This window comes from Onychomys torridus, chromosome 21, assembly GCF_903995425.1.
Source record: "Onychomys torridus chromosome 21, mOncTor1.1, whole genome shotgun sequence".
NCBI classification, from domain to species: domain Eukaryota; kingdom Metazoa; phylum Chordata; class Mammalia; order Rodentia; family Cricetidae; genus Onychomys; species Onychomys torridus.
The window spans coordinates 14,009,478-14,032,222 of record NC_050463.1 but is presented as its reverse complement, the minus strand read 5'-3'; the positions used below and the strand labels follow the sequence as shown (position 1 = coordinate 14,032,222).

At 35.5% G+C, this 22,745-nt stretch overlaps 1 protein-coding gene across 29 annotated transcripts in view; it reads right to left on the bottom strand.

Annotated features, from left to right (window-relative positions):
* Nucleotides 1-22,745, bottom strand: part of Nrxn1 (neurexin 1) — a 1,060,385-nt gene that overhangs the window by 123,885 nt on the left and 913,755 nt on the right. For 19 of the 29 annotated variants that reach the window (XM_036170770.1, XM_036170774.1, XM_036170779.1 and 16 more), the window contains 2 exons: nt 4,605-4,694; nt 2,915-3,234 (listed from right to left, as the gene is read on the bottom strand). In XM_036170770.1, the coding sequence (XP_036026663.1) occupies nt 2,915-3,234; nt 4,605-4,694 (410 nt within the window). The remainder of the gene's footprint in view (nt 1-2,914; nt 3,235-4,604; nt 4,695-22,745) is intronic. The other 10 variants (XM_036170788.1, XM_036170790.1, XM_036170792.1 and 7 more) reach the window with 1 other exon arrangement.

Below are 22,745 nucleotides of genomic sequence, written 5' to 3'. Positions count from 1 at the left end.
TGAACAAATGTCATATCATCTATTTGAAATGAATCCAATTTAATTCTGGGGGACAAAAAATCTGTTTCCACAGTTCTAAAACATGCCACCACCTCTAGCTATGCTGTCATTGTCACATAAGTGGCTCAGTGTTATCACTGAAGAAAATACGCTTTGACTGAAAAAACAGTGGAGTGTGGCTCTTGAAAAATGGAATGACCCCTTTGGTACACAATTTAGTGAGGACTGGATCAAAGCAAGCAGATGTGGTCACTGTGGACAAAGTTTAAGGACAGATGTTTCACCTAACCTTTCAAAAGTAGGCGAAGTTTTCAGAGTTGGAATTTGTATTATAAATCACTCATTATTAAAATTTTAAGATACTTGTATAATTTTGTATCAAACACTGATATCTATATATCATCTATTTATCTATCATCTCTCTATATATATCATCCATCTATCAATAATGTCTTTGTATTTATAGGACAATTAAAAATTCAATTCTGAGATGAAAAATTGAAACAAATTATCCTATCATTAAAACAATTTGTTTTCTTTCAGAGTGATTTTCCTTCCTTCATAGTGTATGCTTAATTGTTACCCTAAATCATACACATGTGGCTATAAAAGCATTTCAAAAATATTTCTAAATACGAGACTGCTCCCACTGAATATCAGTAACAGCTGATCGGTAATATATTAATATAAATTATTTAATTGTTGTTATTGCTCTGTGAAAATATTAAAGATTTAAAATATCTGCTTTTAAGTGAAGACAGTAGTTTTTTACTTAACTCAATATCTCCTCAAATGAACCAGGTAATTACTAATTAGATTCTTTACTTCTAGAAACAACTAACTCCTGCCCTTGAACTTGGAATAGCATGAAAGAGTCCTTCCTGGTAATTAACAAGTACTTAAGCCTTTTCTCTTTGGATTAATTAATTTTATAAAATGCTGCTGACTATGTATTTGTCTTTTAAATCAAAGAGTTTATCTGCACATTTAGATTTTGTTATAGACAGCAGATATTATTTGATAAATTACATTAAAATAATGATTGTCATTGTTCCTTCTTTTGAAACACCTGCAAGTTTATGTAGGAATCTTAGCTACTTAATTAAAAGTGATACAGGCTTAATAATAAAAATATTGAACTACCTTAAACTGTATTTACAGGGACATTTCCAACCCCAAATAATACACTTGAATACTTTCTCAGGAACTATTTTATGTAAAGGAAATATTTTACTAAATGTTTTACATTTAATTTTCCCTATTTCAGATTCACCTTGGCAAATTGGTCACCATCAACTGAACAAGAACTTTTAAATGAAGTGCAAGTAAAGACTACCCAGTAGCATGACCAGACATGAATCTGTCTAAAGACACTAGTCTTTATCCAAGGAGCCGAGTGCTGTACCATCAGAAATATCATCAACTAAACACAGTACAGATAAACTAACAACACAATGTTCTCCAAAGTAAGTATTCCAACCAAAATTAATGTCATGAGGTAGCAACAGTTGCTTATGTCCACATGCCCAGATAAATACATAATGGAGTGTGTCATATGAGACAGCACTTTACTTACTAGCCAGATGCAAATAAGGAAGAAAATCCAAATGAGATAAAATAGCTTCATATTATTATAAAACATACAATGTAGCACTGTACCACATTATAAATTTATATTTCAAGTGGTCAATTTTCTTCTTCACCTTATTAGTACTTCGGTTTTTTCTTTCTTATTCATTTCATTCCATATTATTCAAAGTAAAAAATCAGCACACATTTTTCCTTTTCCTTTGAAACACATATTAACAAAACGATTGAGTACTAACACACATACACAGAGCTTGCTATCTAGTGTTTTCTTTCTAAATTTGATAATCTCTTTCAAACTCCTGATCCCAAAGTAGTTTTTAAAATGACCGTTGTCATTAGTTTCTTCTTTGAAATACAGTTTCCTAGGTAAGTAAGGATCATATATTTGAAAAATCATTATATGGCAACTATGGAAGGCATTCATTAATAAAAGCAAAATGAAGCCACCAATCTTGAACCACAAAAAAAAACTCTACAAAATTCTAAAAGAATTAACAACTTGATATGTGCAAAATCTACAAATATCAATAAGGATCTAACATCACTTAATAGCATTTCCACAGCATGGAATGCCAATGATGAAATCAACACATTATCTAGGCGATCAGTAAGAATTTTGCCACTAAATTTATAAACCTGCCAACTCTACCAATGTTACATTTAATAATTTTATTTTCAAAAGTTGCAGATGCAGAACTTAATAATAAACTCATTAACATGAATTCTGTTTAATTACTTCATTAATTTATTACATATAATACAAAATATCTTCATTCAAGACAGTTTTTGGTAGTATATTTCACATCTTCTTCACCCTCAGACAACCAATGAGACCTCATAAACATAAAATAGGCTCATCATTCCTCATGAAATCCACACACCTAACCTCTTTTATTTTGATAAAATGCTAAGCTTATATAAACAAAGCTTTTCAAATATGCCATTAATTTACTTGTTTGTTAACCTTGAAATTAAAGTTTCTGCATAAATTGCAGATCCTCCCCCATCAATATGTGCTAAACCAAGGCTGTCAAATCAAGCTAGCAACTACCAAACCAATACAGAGCCTTTGTATGTGTGTGTGTGTGTGTGTGTGTGTGTGTGTGTGTGTGTGTGTGTGTGTGTGTGTGTGTGTGTGTGTGTATAGACTTCTCAACAACATCCACACAGCTCATATTCATAGAAGATGGATCACATACACAGTTTCCAAGAGAAGCGTGCACACAAGATCAGAAACAAAATCCTGTTTGGTAAAGACACATGTGCAGAAAAGGCCACTTTTGTGAGTATAGATCCAGAATGAAAGGATGGCATGCATGCTCACCTGGCTGACAGGCTCTTTTGTGGGGGGCTTTCCTTTTCTTGCTGTGCTGGTAGCCAGGGTTGTGGTGGTCTCCATGATTGAGGTGGACATCTCTGACTGCATGGCAGTGGCTGTCGACTCAGTTGTCATAGAGGAAGGCACTTCACCAACCAGCCTCACATTCCCCACTATGGCGATGTTGGCATCATTCTCTGCTGCCATATTCAGAACCTTCAAGCCATTGTAGTAAAGCCCAGAGAGCTGGCCCTGGAAGGGCTGGCCCTGCTCTTTCCCGCCAATTATTATGGTTGCTTGGCTATTGAAGATTGTGAGCTGACGCCCTGTAAAAATAATATTACATACATGCAAAAATGTTGATTGTGAACTCTACATTCTACAAAGGATGATAAAACAGATCTTTTATGGGGTGGATAATGAGAGCAATAAACTATAAGAGAGGCGTTTGACTCATAATTCATTGCTTAGAAATGAGGTGTCCATGAAATGCATAATTACTGGCAAATACTTATAAATTTTCAACATATTATTAATGTAGTGCTTTTGCTAAAAGACCAATCAAACATATATAACAAATCAGTTTTTAATGAATCCCCTTTTCCTTTGCCTCAAGAGCTTATTGTTGGTCTCTCAAATTTAAATTGCTGAATTTAAAAAGTATGATATATCTAACATTTCAAATATTTGTTATCCTAAAATCACCTCTGAAGTAAACTAATCTGTAGGAGCTAAAGTCTAATTTTACATTTTATTGTAAAAATTTTCATAATTCACGTAATGCCCATACAACTCTATATGCTATTCTTTAGAAAAGTTTATTTTTTTTTTGGAAGGCAACAATCCATTGTTATTTCAATTATTCTATTTTCTGGCAATCACACTGAAAGGAAATGAATGGTTTACATTGAAATTGTCAGAGTCAAAAAAAGTTCCAAAAATTTTTTTTCTGATTGGCTTTCAGCAAGTCTATCAAAACAGAACAAAATAAAATGAAAAAAAAAAAAAATAGCTTCAGATGTAAAAAGCGGCTTCAGGAATGATACACAAACCAATGGAGAAATCATGGCACATTTCCATCAAACAGTCCTAGCAACAGTACCATTATCATCAAATGGAGACTCCAGGGTGAGCAGAGTCCCCTCCGCTCATAAAGCATGCATACAACTTTAAGTTCAGTTTTAATTAGGTTTGTTCCCAAATGGTCTCAGAAGCTTCCAAACGTTAAAGGGACTTCATTTTGACTGGCAATCCATATTGCCCACTATTTAAGATTCCTAGAGTTTAAACAAAGAGTTTTTTTTTTTCAGGACCATGATAAAGATATCCGAACTACATATGTTTTAGTTAATAATTTAGAGGCTGGAACATGGATATAATCTATAAACGATTTATCATTTTTGGTTAATGCTTGCTCTGAGTACCTTCATAGATTGAGTTAGTGGATTATATTTAACAGTCCCTTTAACCTTAAGTTAACTGGGTAAGATTATTAAACCGTTGGTACTTCTAAAAATGTATAGAAATTATTATACAAGGTATGCAAATATTACTATCTACATTTTACTGTTTTAAATTTGTTTTTAATTTAGTTTTACGGAAAATTTATTTTTTATGTTTATTAGTGTTACAATGAAGTACTACTTGGTTATGTTCAAATTATTGTTTTATTTGAAGTTTTAATCAATGTTTTTACCTTTGTCGAGTAGCCATTCATCAACTACTCGACCAAGTCGATATGGAATTCGCTGTCTAGCAATCGCCAGGCGCTCGTTATCATTGTTTCCTTTAAAGTTTAAAGAGACATTTCATTGGTTAAAATCTGTAAGGTCAAAGGTTAAAAGTTAATACTTAAAGCTTGAGCTATACAGTTGCCACATGATTTTTTGAAATTTGGAATTTTAAAAAGTTCTACCTAGAACATTTCATGTCTCAGACTTGTCATTCATTCATTTATTTTATTTTAGCAAACAAAATTATTCCTACGTTAATTGAAAATTAGAAATCTGCATTTGAGCTAGGTTATTAAACTTATGTTATAGACCGACCCGAACAACCAATTTAAACAGCATATAATCGCTTTACAAAAAAATGACCCTTGACCTCAGGGTTTTGTCTTTTTGATGTTTCTTATTAACTAGTTAAACATGTTCAGCTACAACAGGTTTAAGTTTTCAAAATACATTCAACCTCTTATTCCAGATTGGTAATTTATGAACACCAAACTTAACACCGCCTTTGGCACACCGAAGCATCTCAAATAGGCCTAGCATACTTTATTCCCTATTAAGACCTCATATTCCCTTATCATTTCATTTAAGAAACCACAAAGTCCAAACAGTTCTTGTGCATTCCACCAAAACTGGTTTATCAATCACTTGTGCATCATAAGAGATTACATCTCATATTATCCAAACGTGAGTTAGGAAAGGCTTTGACAAGAGTGACTTTGAGTTGAGTGTCCTTCAGTTTCATTTAAAGCCTAACATGCTGAAGCATAGAGCATTTGAAGAAATTATATTTCAGTCTTCATCTACTCAAACACCCGTTTACTATTGAGTTATCCTCTTTTGAAAAGGTGTAAGAGCTTAAGGGACAAATGAAGCTGTAAACACTGACTCTTAGCTACATACAGAGCTGAACTAAATGAGAGCCTTGTGTCTCTGAAAAGAAAACATTGTCTGCTACAAACACTGTTCACACTGACCTTGAATCAAGCTTGCAAATAGACGAGTGTTTCCTTGATCTATAAAGCACTTAAAATGAGTCTTTGCTGCTGTCAGTACTCAGTAGAGTATATTGGAAGAAAAGTCTTTCTATTTCATTAAAATTAGGTAGAATAGGATTTGGAGGTGAGACATTTTAGCAATAGCTTGAGTAAGGATTAAGAGTTGAAAGAAACCTTAAATTATGGTGCTCCTTGGGTAGAATGACTGAGGTGTTTTGCCAGAGAAGAAAACAAATACACCCTCCTCTCAGATTTATAATTATTTATAAGGGGCTTTCACTTTCTATGCTAATGTGATGTATTATACTTACCATAATAAATCTACCCTAACATAGCTCAGACACCTTTGGAAAAAGAGGGAAAAACTATCATTTAGATCATTACAATGAGCCTATTATTCAAATGTCAATGTGACTGAAAATATTTCACATGTTAATATTCAATTTAAAATGCAAACATGGTTGAGCCAAATATATACTGAATGAAAACATTGAGCTGTATTTCTCTAGACCATGTAATCATTTAAATGTAAAGTTGTATTTCATAATGTAGAAATTAATTTTTGATAAACTGATTATCTTTTAAAAATGATATACATAGCAAAAAAATTCAAACTCTATTTTTAAAATGTATTCACAGTTTGTGTTCTTTTAGTGTGTGTGTATATGTATACTATAGAAATATGCAATAGCTTAATATTTCCTGTCCTAGGGCAATATGACTATTGAGGAACTATGTGATTTTGTATAATGATTATGTTTTTACATGCCTAAATTGAAAGGTAACTAGAAAATATTTTTCAAAACACATATCATTTTCTCTGTGGACTTCCTTATTAGCCTATATAGCAGTTCTCATTGGCATAACTTTCCTCATGACTTTATGATTTACATGGTCCCTTAAGTTGATTTTTATACTAGAGTTTTCCCATTGTCTCTGGTGACCCACATCTCCTCAGGCATCATCCAAAAACAGTTCTGTACATCCCTCTTAATTACTCTGACCATCTTTAACATCCTCCTGTATCTCTCTGCAATAAATTCAATTAATTCTCCACATACCAACTCATACTTAAGCATACCAGAAAACCTTTACCACTGTCTTTAGGAGAACCTCTTCCCTCTTTAGTGATGTACTGGGCACTCTCAGGCCCCATACTATCCCCACTGCTTCATTTAAGCTCCATCTTACGGTCATCATTCCTTGCCCTGCTCTTTTGAGATACACAAGTGTTCCTCCCGTTCTCATTTGAGACACTTCCCCTCGCCTACCTCTTCCCTAGCTTTTCTAGCCAAACCTCACTCATTAATAGAATCATCTTGGCAAACACATTGCTTTTCAGAACGCATTCCATGATATCTTCAAGTTAGACTGTTTGACTGCCTACTTCACAGCTCCTGAAACACACACCTCAGAAACTGGCATTAGCCTTTGAAGTTACCTATTCAATTAATAGTTTTCCTTGTAACTCTGAAGTAGCACAAAGTCAAATTTATGTAGTGTTTACTGTTTCTCCATTGTTTTCACAATACTCATCACACAAAATCCCATCATGAATAAAGAAAGGAATCTTGGTTCCAGTTCTCACAGTCTTATGGAATCATGTCGACCAACACTGGCAAGCCAGGGACATTTAGAAGAAAGTGAAGTGGATCATTGTGTCCAGAAAATAAGCCATACGTAGTAAGCTTCCCTTTGTACTTTCCAAAGGGGGTGGGGGAAATGCACACTTCGCTTAAATCTTCATCTATTTTATGGATTTTTACTGATCTATACAATCAATCAATTTGTTATTTAAGTGTGCCCAATGTCATATAACAAGAAAGCATAGTTTTTAGTTGTGCAAGAAGGTTAGAGGAAAGATCCTAAATAAGATAAGATATATTCTTTTATAATGAGTTGAAAAGGACACATGAAATATGTGAATACATGCAATTTGTCCTTCCAGCTTTGACTGAATCTATCTGTAGTAATATAATTGATAGGGCCCCAATGAACTCAATATCTGTTTGAGAAGTTCTTTGAGATTCAACTAAAATAAGAACATAAACATGGCTTATAAGTGAAAACCTCAGGTCAAGTAAATGACTGAAAATGAAAACAATTTACAAAACAGAGAAGGTAATGAAGACAGGAGTGAAAATGTAAGATAATTTGAAGAAAGGCAGCTGAGTAGAGGAGATCATAAACTCCAACATCCTGAACATCAGATGCCAGTAAGTTCATGCAGCATCTTTAATAAAAAGAAAATTTGAAATAAAATGACATGCCATTCTTTGTAAACATAACAGGTAAAAAATGATATGGTATTCGCTACAATTAAATGCATATTTATTTTACTTTTTTGTACTAATACTAGGCAAAAAATTCAGCTTTTCTGAACACTAGTAATATGGTGAACACAATGCTAAACAGAATAGAGAGACAGTGCTGTGTCTTACAATCAGGGGACTCTGGGCTCAAGTGATCCGGCTGCTTCATCTTCCTAGCGCCTGAACTACAAGAAGAGCACAGTAGAGCACTTTGGTGATCATGTTTCATCAATGATGCAGTCCTGCTTCTAATATTGTGTGTAAAAGAGTTCAAAATGTTCAGGATTCCGAGGGCTAGCTTTTTCATCCTAACTTTATGATTATCACGAGAAGCTGTGTAGGGAAAGAAGTAGTTGAAGTATATTATTTTAAGTAATGTACTTGCTTTAAAACTAGGGAATAATAAGTGTTCTATTAATGGTTCAACTTTGACTAATTATGAACAAGCAAAAAAAATTTACTAGGTATTATATTAAACATACATATGTGCGTCTTTTATGTAGTGAAACATATTATTCAAATAATATGCTACAAAGATGTTATAAAACTAGAAAACAAGAAATAAGATGTGTTACTGTTTTCAAAATTTATGGTGATATTTACTTTTAAAACATAAAGAATTTTCTTATTTTTTAATTGTATTTAATCTTAGCCATTGTTCCACATCTCTCTAGAGCTTACATGCAATACAAGGAACATAAACTGGCTCATTTCAAAAGACCATGCACATATACAATTTCCAATGTCCGTTTATGTATTTATTTTTAGAGAAAAGACTTGGTCCATAATACAAATGATAAAGGAACATTGTAGAAAGCTTCTAAAGACAGCAAAAGAAAGTAGATACAGAATGACAGCTGGTATTAGGAACATGGAAAATACATAAAATGCAATGAAATTGAAGATGGAACTCATGGAAGAAACAATTTAATCTCCAAGTTTTCTCACCGGAGGGAAGATGCTGTAAACATGACTCAGGTGTGAATAATTTATCTTTTGGGGGTTATTAATAGGGTTCAAAGTTTTTACAACTTAACAAAATTACAAAATATAACTATGGTGATAGGCTAAACACATGTCTCAGGTTGATGTAAAAAGATCTTGTTAAAAGGTTAAAGGACAGTAGTTAAGCTGGGTATGGCGGCCCTAGGTGTAATTCTTGTGCTAGAGAATATGAGGGACATGGATTACTGCAGATTAGAGGTAGCCTGGACACAGAATGGGGTTCAAGGTAGCCTAGATGACTGAATGAGACCATGTCTCAAAAACAATACAAAAAGGATGCAAATTTGTTCTCATATTTCTTTTCCTTGATAAAAGCTTGGTGGAGATTCTTTTTTTAAATTTCTTTTTCCTCTAGATAGTCACATGTAGACTCAACCTATTGGTATTCTCACTGAAACTATCACTCATAACATACATTCTCTGGTGAAGTAGTTCTCAAGCAATGAAGCTGCATCATGAAAGTTTGGACTTTTTTTCTTTTATTTCCTGCTTGTTTTGCATTTTGCAATTACAAACATATTAACTGTTTTTGACAGGGAGAAGTATCTGTAACACCTATCTCTGTCAATGTCACAATGAGAACAAATGGGGTGTTCAGAGTGCACCTGTTAGCATTGCTTCTCTCCTTGCACAGTTGGTCAAACACAGACCAGCAGGCCTTACACCAATCCCCTCCACTGGCCAAGTTCTCTTGTTCTTGCTGGATTCAGGAGGGAATGAAGAACAGAAACACGTTTTCATTGAAAAGTAGCATGGAGCTCCTGTTTTGACTAAACCTATACACTATCATTTTCACATGGATAGATAGACTGCTCATACCCCCTCTAAAATGTGTGTATGTTGCAATCTACTGGCTCCAACTCCACAGCAAGCTATCTCCCTCACACTTCCACAGGGTAGGATTACCTGAGTGCATTACCATGCCCAGCCAGGCCATTATCTTTCAAATATTGATCAAGAAGCTTTATTGCCGATGTGTTAGTGTTTGGAGATGAGTGAATCATGAAAACAGAACCCCTTTGAGTCAGATTATTGCCCTTATGATTGATAACCCCTTAAGCACCATATCCTTTCTCTGTGCAAAGACTCAGTAAGAGGATGGTCATTTGTGACCCCCAAAGTACACTCCACCAGACCTCAAATCTACCAGTGCTTGTTTTGGATTGCTGGGCCTCCTCAACTGTAAAAAAAAAAATAATAATGTTTCTGTTTATAAGACACCTTGCTAGTGGAGGTTGTCACAGCAGTTCAGATTGACTTGGATAGTAAAAATATTTGGCTTTGTGTTAAACTTCATGATGAGACTCAGAGAACAAAGGGAAGGAAAATTTCAAACATAATTTTAGACCTATTGGGTAGCAGAAATAATCTGTATGAATGTAAACAATGCACGTTTTCCTACATCCTTCTTAAATCTCCATTCTTTTATAATTTTCCCTTGAGAATCACATAATTTGCATTACCCTTGAGAAAAAAAATAGAGAAAGCAATACTGTAAAGCAAACAATGTCAAAGAAAACTATGACAACAGAGAAAATGAGAGAAGAATATTTTTTGTTTCTATTGCAAGCTTCTTATTTCATGAGTTTTTAGCATTGTGCAAAAATTACAAAGAGTTCTGAAACTATATATATATTTGAAGAGATATCTGGGAGATGGCTTAGATCTCTTGATTTTAAGGGAGAAGGCAATATACCTGGGTCAGGGAGACAAATCAAAGTTTAACATAGCTTCCAAATTGCTCTAAGTTTGAAAGCAACATTGTTACCTAATTTCTCACTAAATGCTACACGTGTGGTTGTTACTCTCACTGCTAAAGTGAAATGATGTATAATTTCACTTGTAATATTCCTAGTAAATGGATTGCGAAAATCAATGACATCAATGAAGGAACAAAATTTGGGGAAAAAAATAACTATTCTATTGAAAACACTGTCATATATTTCACTTGTAGCTGACATCTTTGAAAGTGTGGTATGCATCAAATATATCTATCAATTGACCTCTTAACTACTTCTCTAAAGTCCACTGGCTACTAACTGTTTAACCTCTAAACATTTGGTTTCTTTTCCAATTTTGTTACCTAAGCCAGTCTGCTCTGAAAACACACGCATGCACACACACACACACACACACACACACACGAGTCTGGCAAGTTTATTTATTTTTTAAAGGTTAGCTCAGGTTTCTCAAGTAAGTACTTCCTGTGTGCCTCGTCCCTTTACCAAATTACCACAAATCCAATGTGTGATCTTGCAGCAATCCATAGGAATAGCTAGAAACATAATGAATACATTTCTACAATGGCTTCTGGACTGTGTTGGTTCATTGGGGCAAGGGCCATGTCTACCTTGTCTACTGTTTTATGCTTTATTCTTAACACAATGCTGTTCATATTGTGATGGTAAGGAATTCCTAAGTGTAAGTTAAATCCACTTGGAGTATGTATTGTATGTTAATGCAATGGTATTTGCTGTTCAAGAATCATAAAGCAGGGTTGGTGGTGTAGCTAAGTGCCTATCAACATGTACAAGGTCCTACACTCCAGCAAACACACACACACACACACACACACACACACACACCTTATAAAGCAGATGTTAGTGCTAACCAATTCTATACATGTTCTAGGACTTAGCTGTCTGCTCTGTTTAATTGTCATTGAAGTAAGAATAAGGCAAGTCAAACTCTGAAAAAAAGTATTTTATGTTTTGCCCATTATCTAACCTCCCACTGGGTCCCTATATTGTAAAAAATACATGTTGGCCAAGAAATAACACCACTTGAGATTTTCTTTTTCTAATGGCATAAAGAGCTAATGGTTGGTTTGGTCAGAGAGAATTTCTGATGGTGATTCAATTCCCCAATTCACTGTGTACATGGGACAAAATCTAGGACTCAGTGAATCCTCATCTATAAATTGTATATTGCTGAGACTTTCTCCAAAAGTAATTTTAATGAATATATCCTTTAAGTGAAGTGGCATGTTGATGCCCAAAAGAAACTAGCTTGCAAAGTTTATCAACAACTATAATAATGGTCTATAAACAACACTGCCTACTTTTGACTAAATAAAAATATGAAAACACAATTGGTATCTAAAACATCTGGCAGAACAAATCATGGACCTCATAGTGACAGTTGTTGGGGACTTGGATTATTTTCTGGACTAAAGCCCTCACTGAATAATGGACACATAACTGCCAGAATCTAAAGATGGCCTACCACCATCCAACAACAGGATATAATGAACTAATAGACTTACAACTAACTTTTATGTATTTTTACGTATTCTGAAAAAAAATCAACATTTCAAATATGAATTAAAGATTATAGAGGACCATTGTGAAATCAGAGAATAATGTATTGATAGATTTTGTGCTTTGTGAATTGTCCTGCTTGCACATATAGATTCTTTAGGTCAATGTCAACAATGAGCCTAGACCATAAGTACCTTTGATTCCCAATGGAAAAACTGAAGTTCCAACAGATGATGGGACTTACATGGCACCATGGATAATTAGCTGTATATGACTTCAAAACTATTTCACTGCACAGATACGATTGGCGGCAGTGGTTTTCACCAGCCTGAATCATAAAAGCTCAGTATCGTCTCAAAGTACTTTCTTATATAATAAAAGATGCCATGGTCTTGTCTATAAAGTGTCTGCCTATAAACTTTGGAGTGAGATTATTCTCTTGGGCACATGAGAGCTGCAATCTTCCAAAAATCCTTGTGGATTCACAGGAAAGCTATTATAAACCATTTCCATTTTATAGATTAGTATGCAGAAGCAGAGGAATAGTAAAGTATTCAAAGACATATTACAGCTGAGAGCCCAGTAAAGAGCAGAATTTAGATTTCTTCTTTTCACAATGAAGCTCTGCCAGGCATCAGATGGTACCAGCATTCCTTGTCTACACAACTAACCTGGAAGACAAGCCCCGATCCTAACTATCTACTAAATTTACTGCCTTCTTTACACTGACCCACTCCAGAGACAGGCTGGAGAAGGAGAAGGGTCTAAGGTATGCATCAAAAGACAGTGCACTTCATTGCCTGTTGAGTGGAGGAACAGAACTCTGAAACACATTTTACTGGAACTTTATATTTGTTCCTTTGTCTTCATTCTCATCCCTTATGCATTGGTTTTCCTCTATCCATTTCTAGAGTTCTGCTCTCACATTGCTTAATAACCCAAAGTATGTACCAAAACATCTATCCTTTCCAGATAGGCCTCATTTTCCAAAAAGACAGCACTTTTTGTCTGCTTTCTCTAGATTCCATAAATGAACCCTGTATTTTTTGTTTGTTTTTTTTGTTTTTGTTTTGATAGCTTGCTAAGTGTGAGCTTAGCAACCTGACACTAAGAGGTCAGTTCACAAACACTGGCTGAACTCTGCCTGAATGTACTGAGTCAAGTATGTGTCTCAGGGATCCTACTGTATGGGCACACACACGTTGGGGACACAATGGACCGAAACCTGGTATATGTCAACATTCCAGACCAGAGATGGTGTGCCACAACCATAAAATTTGCCACCATGAAAAATGTAGAAATTCAGAGGCAGTGATGGATTAGAACAAAGAAGCTGTGATTTAATACAAAGTGTTTCACATTGATCACAAGCTAAATTTCAGTGAGATAACTGGATAAAATACACTGATAATGAAGAGGGTTTATAATTGATAACTTCCTTTATATTGACAACAACTTCAAATTACAAAGATTTTTTACATAAGTATACTTTTCAATAATATGTGATTTCTAAAGTAATTAGGGATATGAATGATTAAATATTTATGTCACTAGACATAAATAGGAAGTATACACAATAGCAATCACTAAATAAAATATGATGCAAATTGGCAAGATTTTAAATGTTTACTAGCATATTGTTTAAAATGTCAATGATTTATAAATACTACATGTGTACACACTTAATTTTGCTCACACTGCTGGCCTGAGAAAACATACAAACAGTTTAAAATAGTTTCTTAATGCCCTGCTACATCCCAAAGTCCCTGTCAGCCACCTCACTTAATGCACCGGGCAGAAACCAAGAAGGGAAAAGCTTTGTTCATGACTAATGTTTCAGATGACATTGCAGCTCCTTCCTCCTGTGAAAGAGCGAATCCAGGCACTTCTCCAGCCTCTGGAGTGATAATTTCCTGCAGATGTGATCACAGAAGGTCATAGACTACTGACTACTACAAGGTTCAGTGGTGCTTTAGAGAAGAAACTAAGAGCATATGCCTAACTTGTGTTAGAACTTCCCCACTTCCTGTCCCTCCTTCCTACAGCTCACCATTGAGACATCCAGTTTTCCTTTGTACACAAATTTGTAGAATAACTTGTTCCTACTAGGTGTGTATATTCAAAGCAATTTTTTTTTTAGATTTGTCCCATCAGACTAATTAGAAATAAAGACAGCCTTGAGCATTTTCTCACTGTCTATGTGGAATAATTTCTTTCCAAAGCTTTCAGACAACATTTGTTTCCCAATGCAAAGAGATAGGATATCATATCAAAAACCAGCAGCAGTAAATGAGAGCAGCAGGGAAAAGCATATAACCAAGTGCAAGGCCCAGCCTGGAAAGCTAAAGGTCATACTATGTTGTAACACATGCTAAAGAGGTCTTTTGTGCTAGCTGTATAGCATTTAAGACAGAAAAGGATTTCATAGCTACAACAGAAAGGCCACAAGCAGACAGTGATGACCGAAATAAAAGAAATGGAAGCAGCCCATATTCTTATGAATGACATTTTGCCATTTTCTAGATATGAAGAGTGTGAGCACGCATATCATCTAGGACCCCAATAAGAACTTAGCAGAAATGTGTTCTCTAAGACAATTTCTCCCATATCTCATTTATAAAGACCCAGAAAATGGTGCAGTGCAGCTGGAATGTCTATATCTCTCACAATAATTTCCTCCTGCCTTTGTGAAGATTCACATTGTTCTTTGGAGGAAGGAAGCAGAGGATGGCTCATGTATGGTGTAAAATGACTGAGTGTCACACTGAAATTTCTCACGTTTCCAGTGGAAAAAAAACCTGAGTCTTATGAGTGGGAAATTCTAATCTCATTTTCAATGGACTCAAATCTATTTCCTTTCCTTGAAATTTTAATGCATATTTTATCTCAGTTGGAAAAATAAGTTTTGTCAACTATGCTCATGTAATTTCATGTAAAATGCTTTGGATTAATAAAGAACAAACAATTGCATTGATGCCAGATACTTTCAATTTTATGAAGGGCAAAAATTTTCCAAGTAAGAGATTTTTAAAATTTTGTATATGAACACTGTGAAGTCAAGAGTTAAAATGCCAAAATAATTTCTCACCAACCATCAACAAGCATTACACTATTACCCTATGGGTACAATAGTGCTATACATAATTTGGCTAAAACCAACAACTCTCTAATTGAACTTAAGGCTCACCCACCAAAAGGGAAGTCACAAGTCATGGATCTTAGAGGAGAAGCTACAACCACCACTTTATAAAACTGGGATAATCTCTAACTACATTCTAAATATTCATCCTTGTACCCACAGGTAAGTGTAGATCATCAAAGGAACTTCTTGTAACAGAGACCATTACAGAAAACCCTAATGGAGCAAAACAGAGCAAGAAATTATATGGGGTTCAGTTCAAACTGACACATCTATAACACAATTCCTGATAGCTGAAACATATGACTCCATGGGTGAAATTGTTTGAGAAGGATTAGGAGGTATATAGCTTTGTTGGAGTAAGCATGTCACTGGGGATGGGCTTTGAGGTGTCAAAAACCCTTGTCATTCTCTCTCTCTCTCTCTCTCTCTCTCTCTCTCTCTCTCTCTCTCTCTCTCTCTCCCTCCCTCCCTCCCTCCCTCCCTCCCTCCCTCCCTCCCTCCCTTTCTCTAATGCTTGTGGATGAAGATATAAGCCCTCAGATACTGCTCCTGTGCCAGGATTGCCTGCCTGCTACCATGCTTATCACCATGATGGTCATGGACTCACCCCAACTGTGAGCTCCACATTACACGCTTGCTTTTATAAGTTGCCTTGGTCTTGGTGTTTTCATCATAGCAATCAAAAAGTAACCAAGACAGAGGTTGAGGAACAGGAAGTCTTGTGTGAGAGTGTGCTTCCTAGAAATGTTAGAGAAGCTCCACCCATGAAGTCTCATCAACACAGCTGACTAAAGAAGACCTGAACAAGCATGACATGAATAATAATGCAAACATGGAAGGGGACAATCTCCTGTAGCCTCAACCCTGGACAAAAATACAGGCAACTAAAGAATATTGAGAGCAGGAGAAATAGTCTTTCTTGATTGGTTATCCAACACCAAGTAGTGAGCCCTGAAATCAGGTTCATACAAGTAACATTATATGGACTAAACAGTTTATATATATATATATATATATATATATATATATATATATATATATATATTTAGGAATATATTTTCACTAAACAAAAATTGTATTTACATTTCCAAAAGTTATTTCTTGGAATTTAAGTACCAAATGTGGTCACCATCAATGTGGAGAGACAACCCTGATGGATGAAAACTGGGTTTCCAATCCTGTCTGCATGCCTTTGAGCTTCAGTGTTATTATGTGTAAAGAAGATATTTGTAAGGTTATAGATGTAAGTATGTGCATCTCTTCATGCCTAGCACATAGCTGCTTTTTTGTGATGGTGTTATTATCTGGCATGGTTTGTCTTATGTGTAATGTCAAGGAATGTGTAGTTTATGGAAAGTATTTTTCACTACTGTCCCCAGAAAAAGATTTGAGTTAGGTGTTACTAGAGATAATAAGCAAGTTGATAATTCTTTCCTAGGATGAATAAAGACATGGGTGCTAGAATTATTACTGGTTATGTCTACAACCTTTCAATGATGTATCAAAAATCACAGCATTTCCTCCAAGCAGTGTTACTTGGTTTGTGGATAGCTAACCCCTCAAGGCAGACAATATGGACAATAGAAAAGACATCATTAATTGGCAAAGGGCACATACAAAGAACAAGCCTTGAATACATGATTCCCAGGAGAAGACTCAATGATGAGAAGTATGGTCCATTCAGCTGAGAAACATGGTGGCAAAAGTTGTTCATGAGATAAGTTTGGGCTTCAGGGAGGTGTGAAAGGAGAATTTTAATCTGTCTATTGATGCTTTAGAATACTCTTCTTCAAATAACATATTGAAATCTTAGCCTCCATCCTATAAGGCTGTGGCAGCAAGAGACAAAGACATTTAAAAGGAACCAGATACTGTGTGGCCTGAAGGAAGGCAGTCCATTATATGAGAATGAGTTCTGTGAACAGGATGTTCTCACAAGTGGCCTCAAAGTCTTTATCTAGATAGTAAAGACATAAAGACAAGCCTTTGGCCATCTTAGTAAATCTTGGTATTTTGGCTTCTTGTGGGGAATTAATTTTAGCATCATTAAAATATTGCCAAAAATATTTCTTATGTGGCAATACCTCTAAAAGGTAATGGAATCTTTGACTTAGCATGCTCTCCATTTCCTCTTCTTAAAACTATCATATAGTACTTTGACATTTTTATAAAGAATTCTAGCTGTCATCTGTGGAGACCTTTTAATAAAGCTATTACATCATTTTCCTGATCTGTTTGATGTTTCAAGCTTGCCTTTTTTCTTCTGCTACACACACACACACACACACACACACACACACACACACACACACACACAAAACCAGTCACTACCCAGACATTTTTTTGTGTGGATTCTTTCTATTCCCCCACCCACTGAAACTGTCAAGGCTCTGACAGTCATTTTAAGAGGAGAAAGAATGCACAGGTTAGAATGTAGAAAATCTTAGTTTTACAAAAGTGCTTAAGAGGCTGGGGGAAGGGAACTGTGATATGAGGAAACAAAAGATTTGACTCTCTTCTTAGTCATTTTTAACAGAGAAAGCATGGACAAGTAGCAGAGTTCAAGAAGGAATTGATGAAGGCAAAGTCAATGACTACTGTTTGTAACCTCTTGTCCAAAATTTAGCAAAATAGAGCATTTCCTGGACTTCTCAAATACCTGTGATGGTAGAAAGACAAGATTTGAACTGAAGAAACCTCAGAACAAGACATCCTTGAAGACAGCTAGGTCTTGAGGCCTCTGCATACAAAGCAATGAAAACTAAAAGTTGCTGTTTAAGCCATGGTCTGTGGTACTACGCTATGGCATATTTAACAAATAACTCAGAAGTTATTTTTAGTTATTTCAAGATCATATTGTAAGCTTACTCACAGAAACTAGATATTAAGTCCTAAAATCATTTTGTTATTAATTGCTAAAATACTTTAGAAATGAGTTCTGTTTGAGATCTTCCAATTCAGAGAACAATGACAAATCTGTGTGAAGATGTCACAATGAAAACTGGCATTTTGTATGTTCACATGAAAAAGCAAAAAACTATGTTAATCTCAATGTCACGTTCATTTGAATTATTAACTTTATATTAAAAACGCATTGTGTTACCTTCCTGTTGGTGGCAAAACATGGGAGTCACCACCAAAGTTGTAGTAGTTGGCATTGCTACAAAAGAAAGTCTAAAATGTGCAGGGTTTGCATTATGTATAAAATAATCACAAAAGGCGTTTCTGGATGAAATGTGTAGATGCAGGCATGTGTGACTCCATTCTGCACATAGAGGAACTTTTGAAAAGGGACTACCCCTTATCATTCTGTAGCATTTCTCAGAGTCTCCCTCAATTTCCTTTGAAGCAGCTTGTAGTCACACTTGCATAGAGGAGTGTAGGTCCCTTTAAATGTTTGCCTTAGAGTAAGTTTCCCAATTTATGTTCCACATCTCAGTGTAAAACACTCAGGACAGCACCGTATAAAGTACATCTTTACACACACTGATGATTAAATGAGGTGAGATTCTCATTACAGAAACATGTTTATGGTTCCTTCAATTTGATAAATGCTGTGAAAGCAGAAAATGCTTATTGTGCCCACTTCCAAAATTTTAGTAACAAATTCCAAGGCCCAAAGGCTGGCCTGTTGGTTAACACTAATTTCTATTATCACATCCTACCTAAATACGTTTGTATAAATAAACACCAGAAAAATGATAATCAATAGTCACAATTAGTCTTGGATGATTTACAATTTATGCAAATCAATAAGTAAGCAACTTTTTTGGCTGAATTGTAAAGATTATCTTCTAGTCAAGACTGCACTGACTTCAACCCTGTTGAGTTGTTGAGATGCTTATTTTTGAATCATGATGCCAAGCAAAAGCTGAACTTAAGGCGTACCAGATCCTGTGAGGTACACAGCTCGGTGAAGCTTCAAAAGGGTGAAAGTCACTTTGACACTTATGAGGGATAATGAAGGTGTGGCAAAGGGATGGATGCCCAGCTGGTCAGCTGGTGACTACAAGCGACTTGAACTTATCAAGATCCGTTATGGTTTCTAAGGCTTATATGGGATTTCATCACTCCTACCTTTCGATGCAAGCAGATTTCAAATGACATTTGGAGCTCTCTTCTCCTTAGAAAGAAGACTGAGAGATGAGAACTACAAGCCCTGCCTTTGTGTTCTGATGTCCCTGCAGCCTTCATTCTCAGGAAGTATTCAACTGTCATTTTCAACACTGGTGTCCTTCTAAGTCCATCTCCAAGGCCATAGTCCACGTCACCCCAGCACCACTATGTCATCTCCTCCGTTAGTGTAACACATGCTTTCTGAAATCTTCTACCTACTCTCCACATTGTATTTTGGAAATAATGTGTTTGCTCCAAAGAACTGCAAGTTCTATAAAAGTAGGGTGTTTGGTATGTTTTGCTTGTTTGTTTGTTTTTGGTTTTTTCAAGACAGGGTTTCTCCATGTTGTTTTGGTGCCTGTCTTGGATTTCACTCTGTATCCCAGGCTGGCCTCAAACTCACAGAGATCAGCCTGCCTCTGCCTCCCAAGTGCTGGGATTAAAGGCGTGTATCACCACAGCTCGGCCTTGGTGCTTGTTTTTTATTCCTTCTGTAAACCTGCATACCTTCAAGTATATGACAGTTCTTATATAATACCTTTGAGTGGTTATTTACTAAGTATAATTACAGCATTTACACCATCCCTTTCCTCTCTCCAAATCCTATGTACCCACCCCCACACATGCTCTCTTTCAAATTTGTGGCCTTTTCTTTAATTGTTACACATGCGTGCACATATGCACACATATATTTCTAAATACATAAGTATAATATTTTAACACATCAGTAGACTGTACCTCTTTAGACACGTATCTCTTCCATAAACCTCTGTTCTCGCATACCTTGGACAATGAATCTCTGTTCTTCAAACACGAACAAACTTATTTAACCCTCCTAGTCTCTTCTTGCTGCAGGCTTGCTTATACTATCTTAAATTCATTCTAAATCCTGCTATAAAGCCTTCTGGTTGGGGAAATAGATCACTATAGCAACTGCAGTCATTATTGCTTTCCTCCTCAACACAGGGAAAAGCAGGAGTAATTCAATGGTAAGACTTAGATATGAAATTAAATCCCATGATAAAACTTGACAGTGAATTTCTGCTAATTATTTGTAAAGATACTCAACTCAAGTTTGGGTGAAAATATTGGAAACAAGAGATTTTTATAATACTGATAATTTATTTAGAATGGAAACAGATCATATTCTGTCGTAACAGTAATACAACAGTGATGAAATAGACAAAGTTGAAAAATAAGAGTATATAATACTAATGACATTCATTGGAACTCTCACCAAATTACAGCAAATATTTTGCTTCTCATTCTACTTTTATTTGTTAAAAGTAAATGTGATCCCCTGGGAGCAAGGTAGGAATCTCAACTGGAAAAGACTGGCATAGTCAGTTCCTGTTACTGCTGGATATCTGACCATGAGGATTTTATTTGGCTTGTCTTCAAAACTAAAGCAAAACTCTATGTTGCCTCATGTTTTAAGAACTGTTTTTATTTGATAACTAAGCTAAGGGATCACTGCCTAATACAGTATCAAGTATAGCTTACTTTTAAGGCATTTTTCATTGTCAAAGTAATTTAGGTGAGCAGTATAGTACAGGTGGAACTATATGATCTATTTTTCACAAAAATGTAAAATCCCCTTTAAGAAAAGTGCTTTTTAAAGTGGTATCTTTAAACACTTAAAACATATGGGGAAAGATAGCCAATTACAATTGATACTATTAAAGAACAAAAATCACAGTAATGCACCATGGGCATGCCACTAAACCTGTCCAAGGCTTATCATATCAGTAATAGGGACATATTTTACCACATTATTCTTTAGAATAAGACACAATACTTGTAAAGCATCAAGGGTCAGTTTCTTAACAGTTTCTTCCACACAGTGTTAAATATATGATGGCAATTATTATCCTTAGAGATTATATATGATCATGGACTCTGAGAAATGAGAAGACCTTAGATAGAACAACAAACAAACAAACAAACAAACAAAAGACATAGTTAGTTGGAATATGAAAGATGAATGCTTTTGGAAATAGAACTCAAGTCTGCTCATCAATACAGATGGATTCTGAACATCTTAATATGTACCAGATGTATTTTATAATATGACACTCATCACAATCATTACCTGAGTATTGTCAAGTGGACAGTTAATTTGACATCATCACCACAGAGTCAAAAAACCTTCTTCTCAGCACCCAAAACACTTGAAGAAGAAAAACAGTAAGACATCCCTAGATCTACCTTGAGAGGTCCAAAAATTCTTTCTTGGTATAGTATAGATATCACCATGGTCCTATGACCCTAATGACTAGGGTTGTTATAAAAAATTACTAGAAATGCCTGCTTATAATGAACAGTATTGCAAAATGCATGCATAATAAGCAGCCATTTCTTCCTTCTAGACAGGATGGTCCTTCTTTAAGCATTAGACGTCTCCTCTCGTGTCTACTTCATGTCTCTTTCAGCCCTCCTGTTTCTGCTGAGTAATAGAGAATCTGGCATTTCCAATTCTAAAACCACCTCCCTAGTGAATGCTTCCTCCTAAGTGTGCTTCACCTCCAGTAGGATAAATCCAGCATTCTTATATCTCCCCAATCTTTATCAGGTCTAACCGACAGGAGGACAATGAGGAAGCAGGTCTTAATGCTTGGTCACAGAAGCCTTAAAGCAGGATCTGAGGCTTTTGGACCCATGCTAGAATCTGACTGTATAATGTGGATCTTAACATATAAAATCAATGAATAGGCTGTAGTCATGAGTCTCTTGTTACACTGAGTGAAAATAAAATGAATATTTGAGCAAAACACCTGTAAGCAAAAAGAAAAGCATGCATTAAAAAAAAAATTAAAGATAGAAACTCTGTAGTGTGGTCTGCCCATCTGGCAGCATGATCTTTATAATGCTCATTCATTAAAATCCCAATCATTCTCCAATGCCCAGCTCACATTTTGCTCTTCCATGAAGGTAGCCTAAATTAGCATTTGGCAACTCCTTTATTTAAATATTTCCTGTGTCACTCACTTAACTAAAACTGTGCCCTTCCTAGTGACGCTTCTCCAGTACTCTGTCTCAGAACAGGCTTTGAGATGGAAGGTCTGCAGCAATTACGTGTTTGCTGGGGTCAAAAGCAACACACTGAAGTGCTAGGAGGCATTTATCTTTTTGTATGTGACCTCATTTCTGACAGCTAAGACAAGATAAATTTGTTCCCAGAGTAAAATACAGTAGTCACATTTATCCAAAGACAGTATGTTTCAACTATTGAGAGTCCCTGACAGTGTATAAGATGATGTGGTTTTCCTGTTCA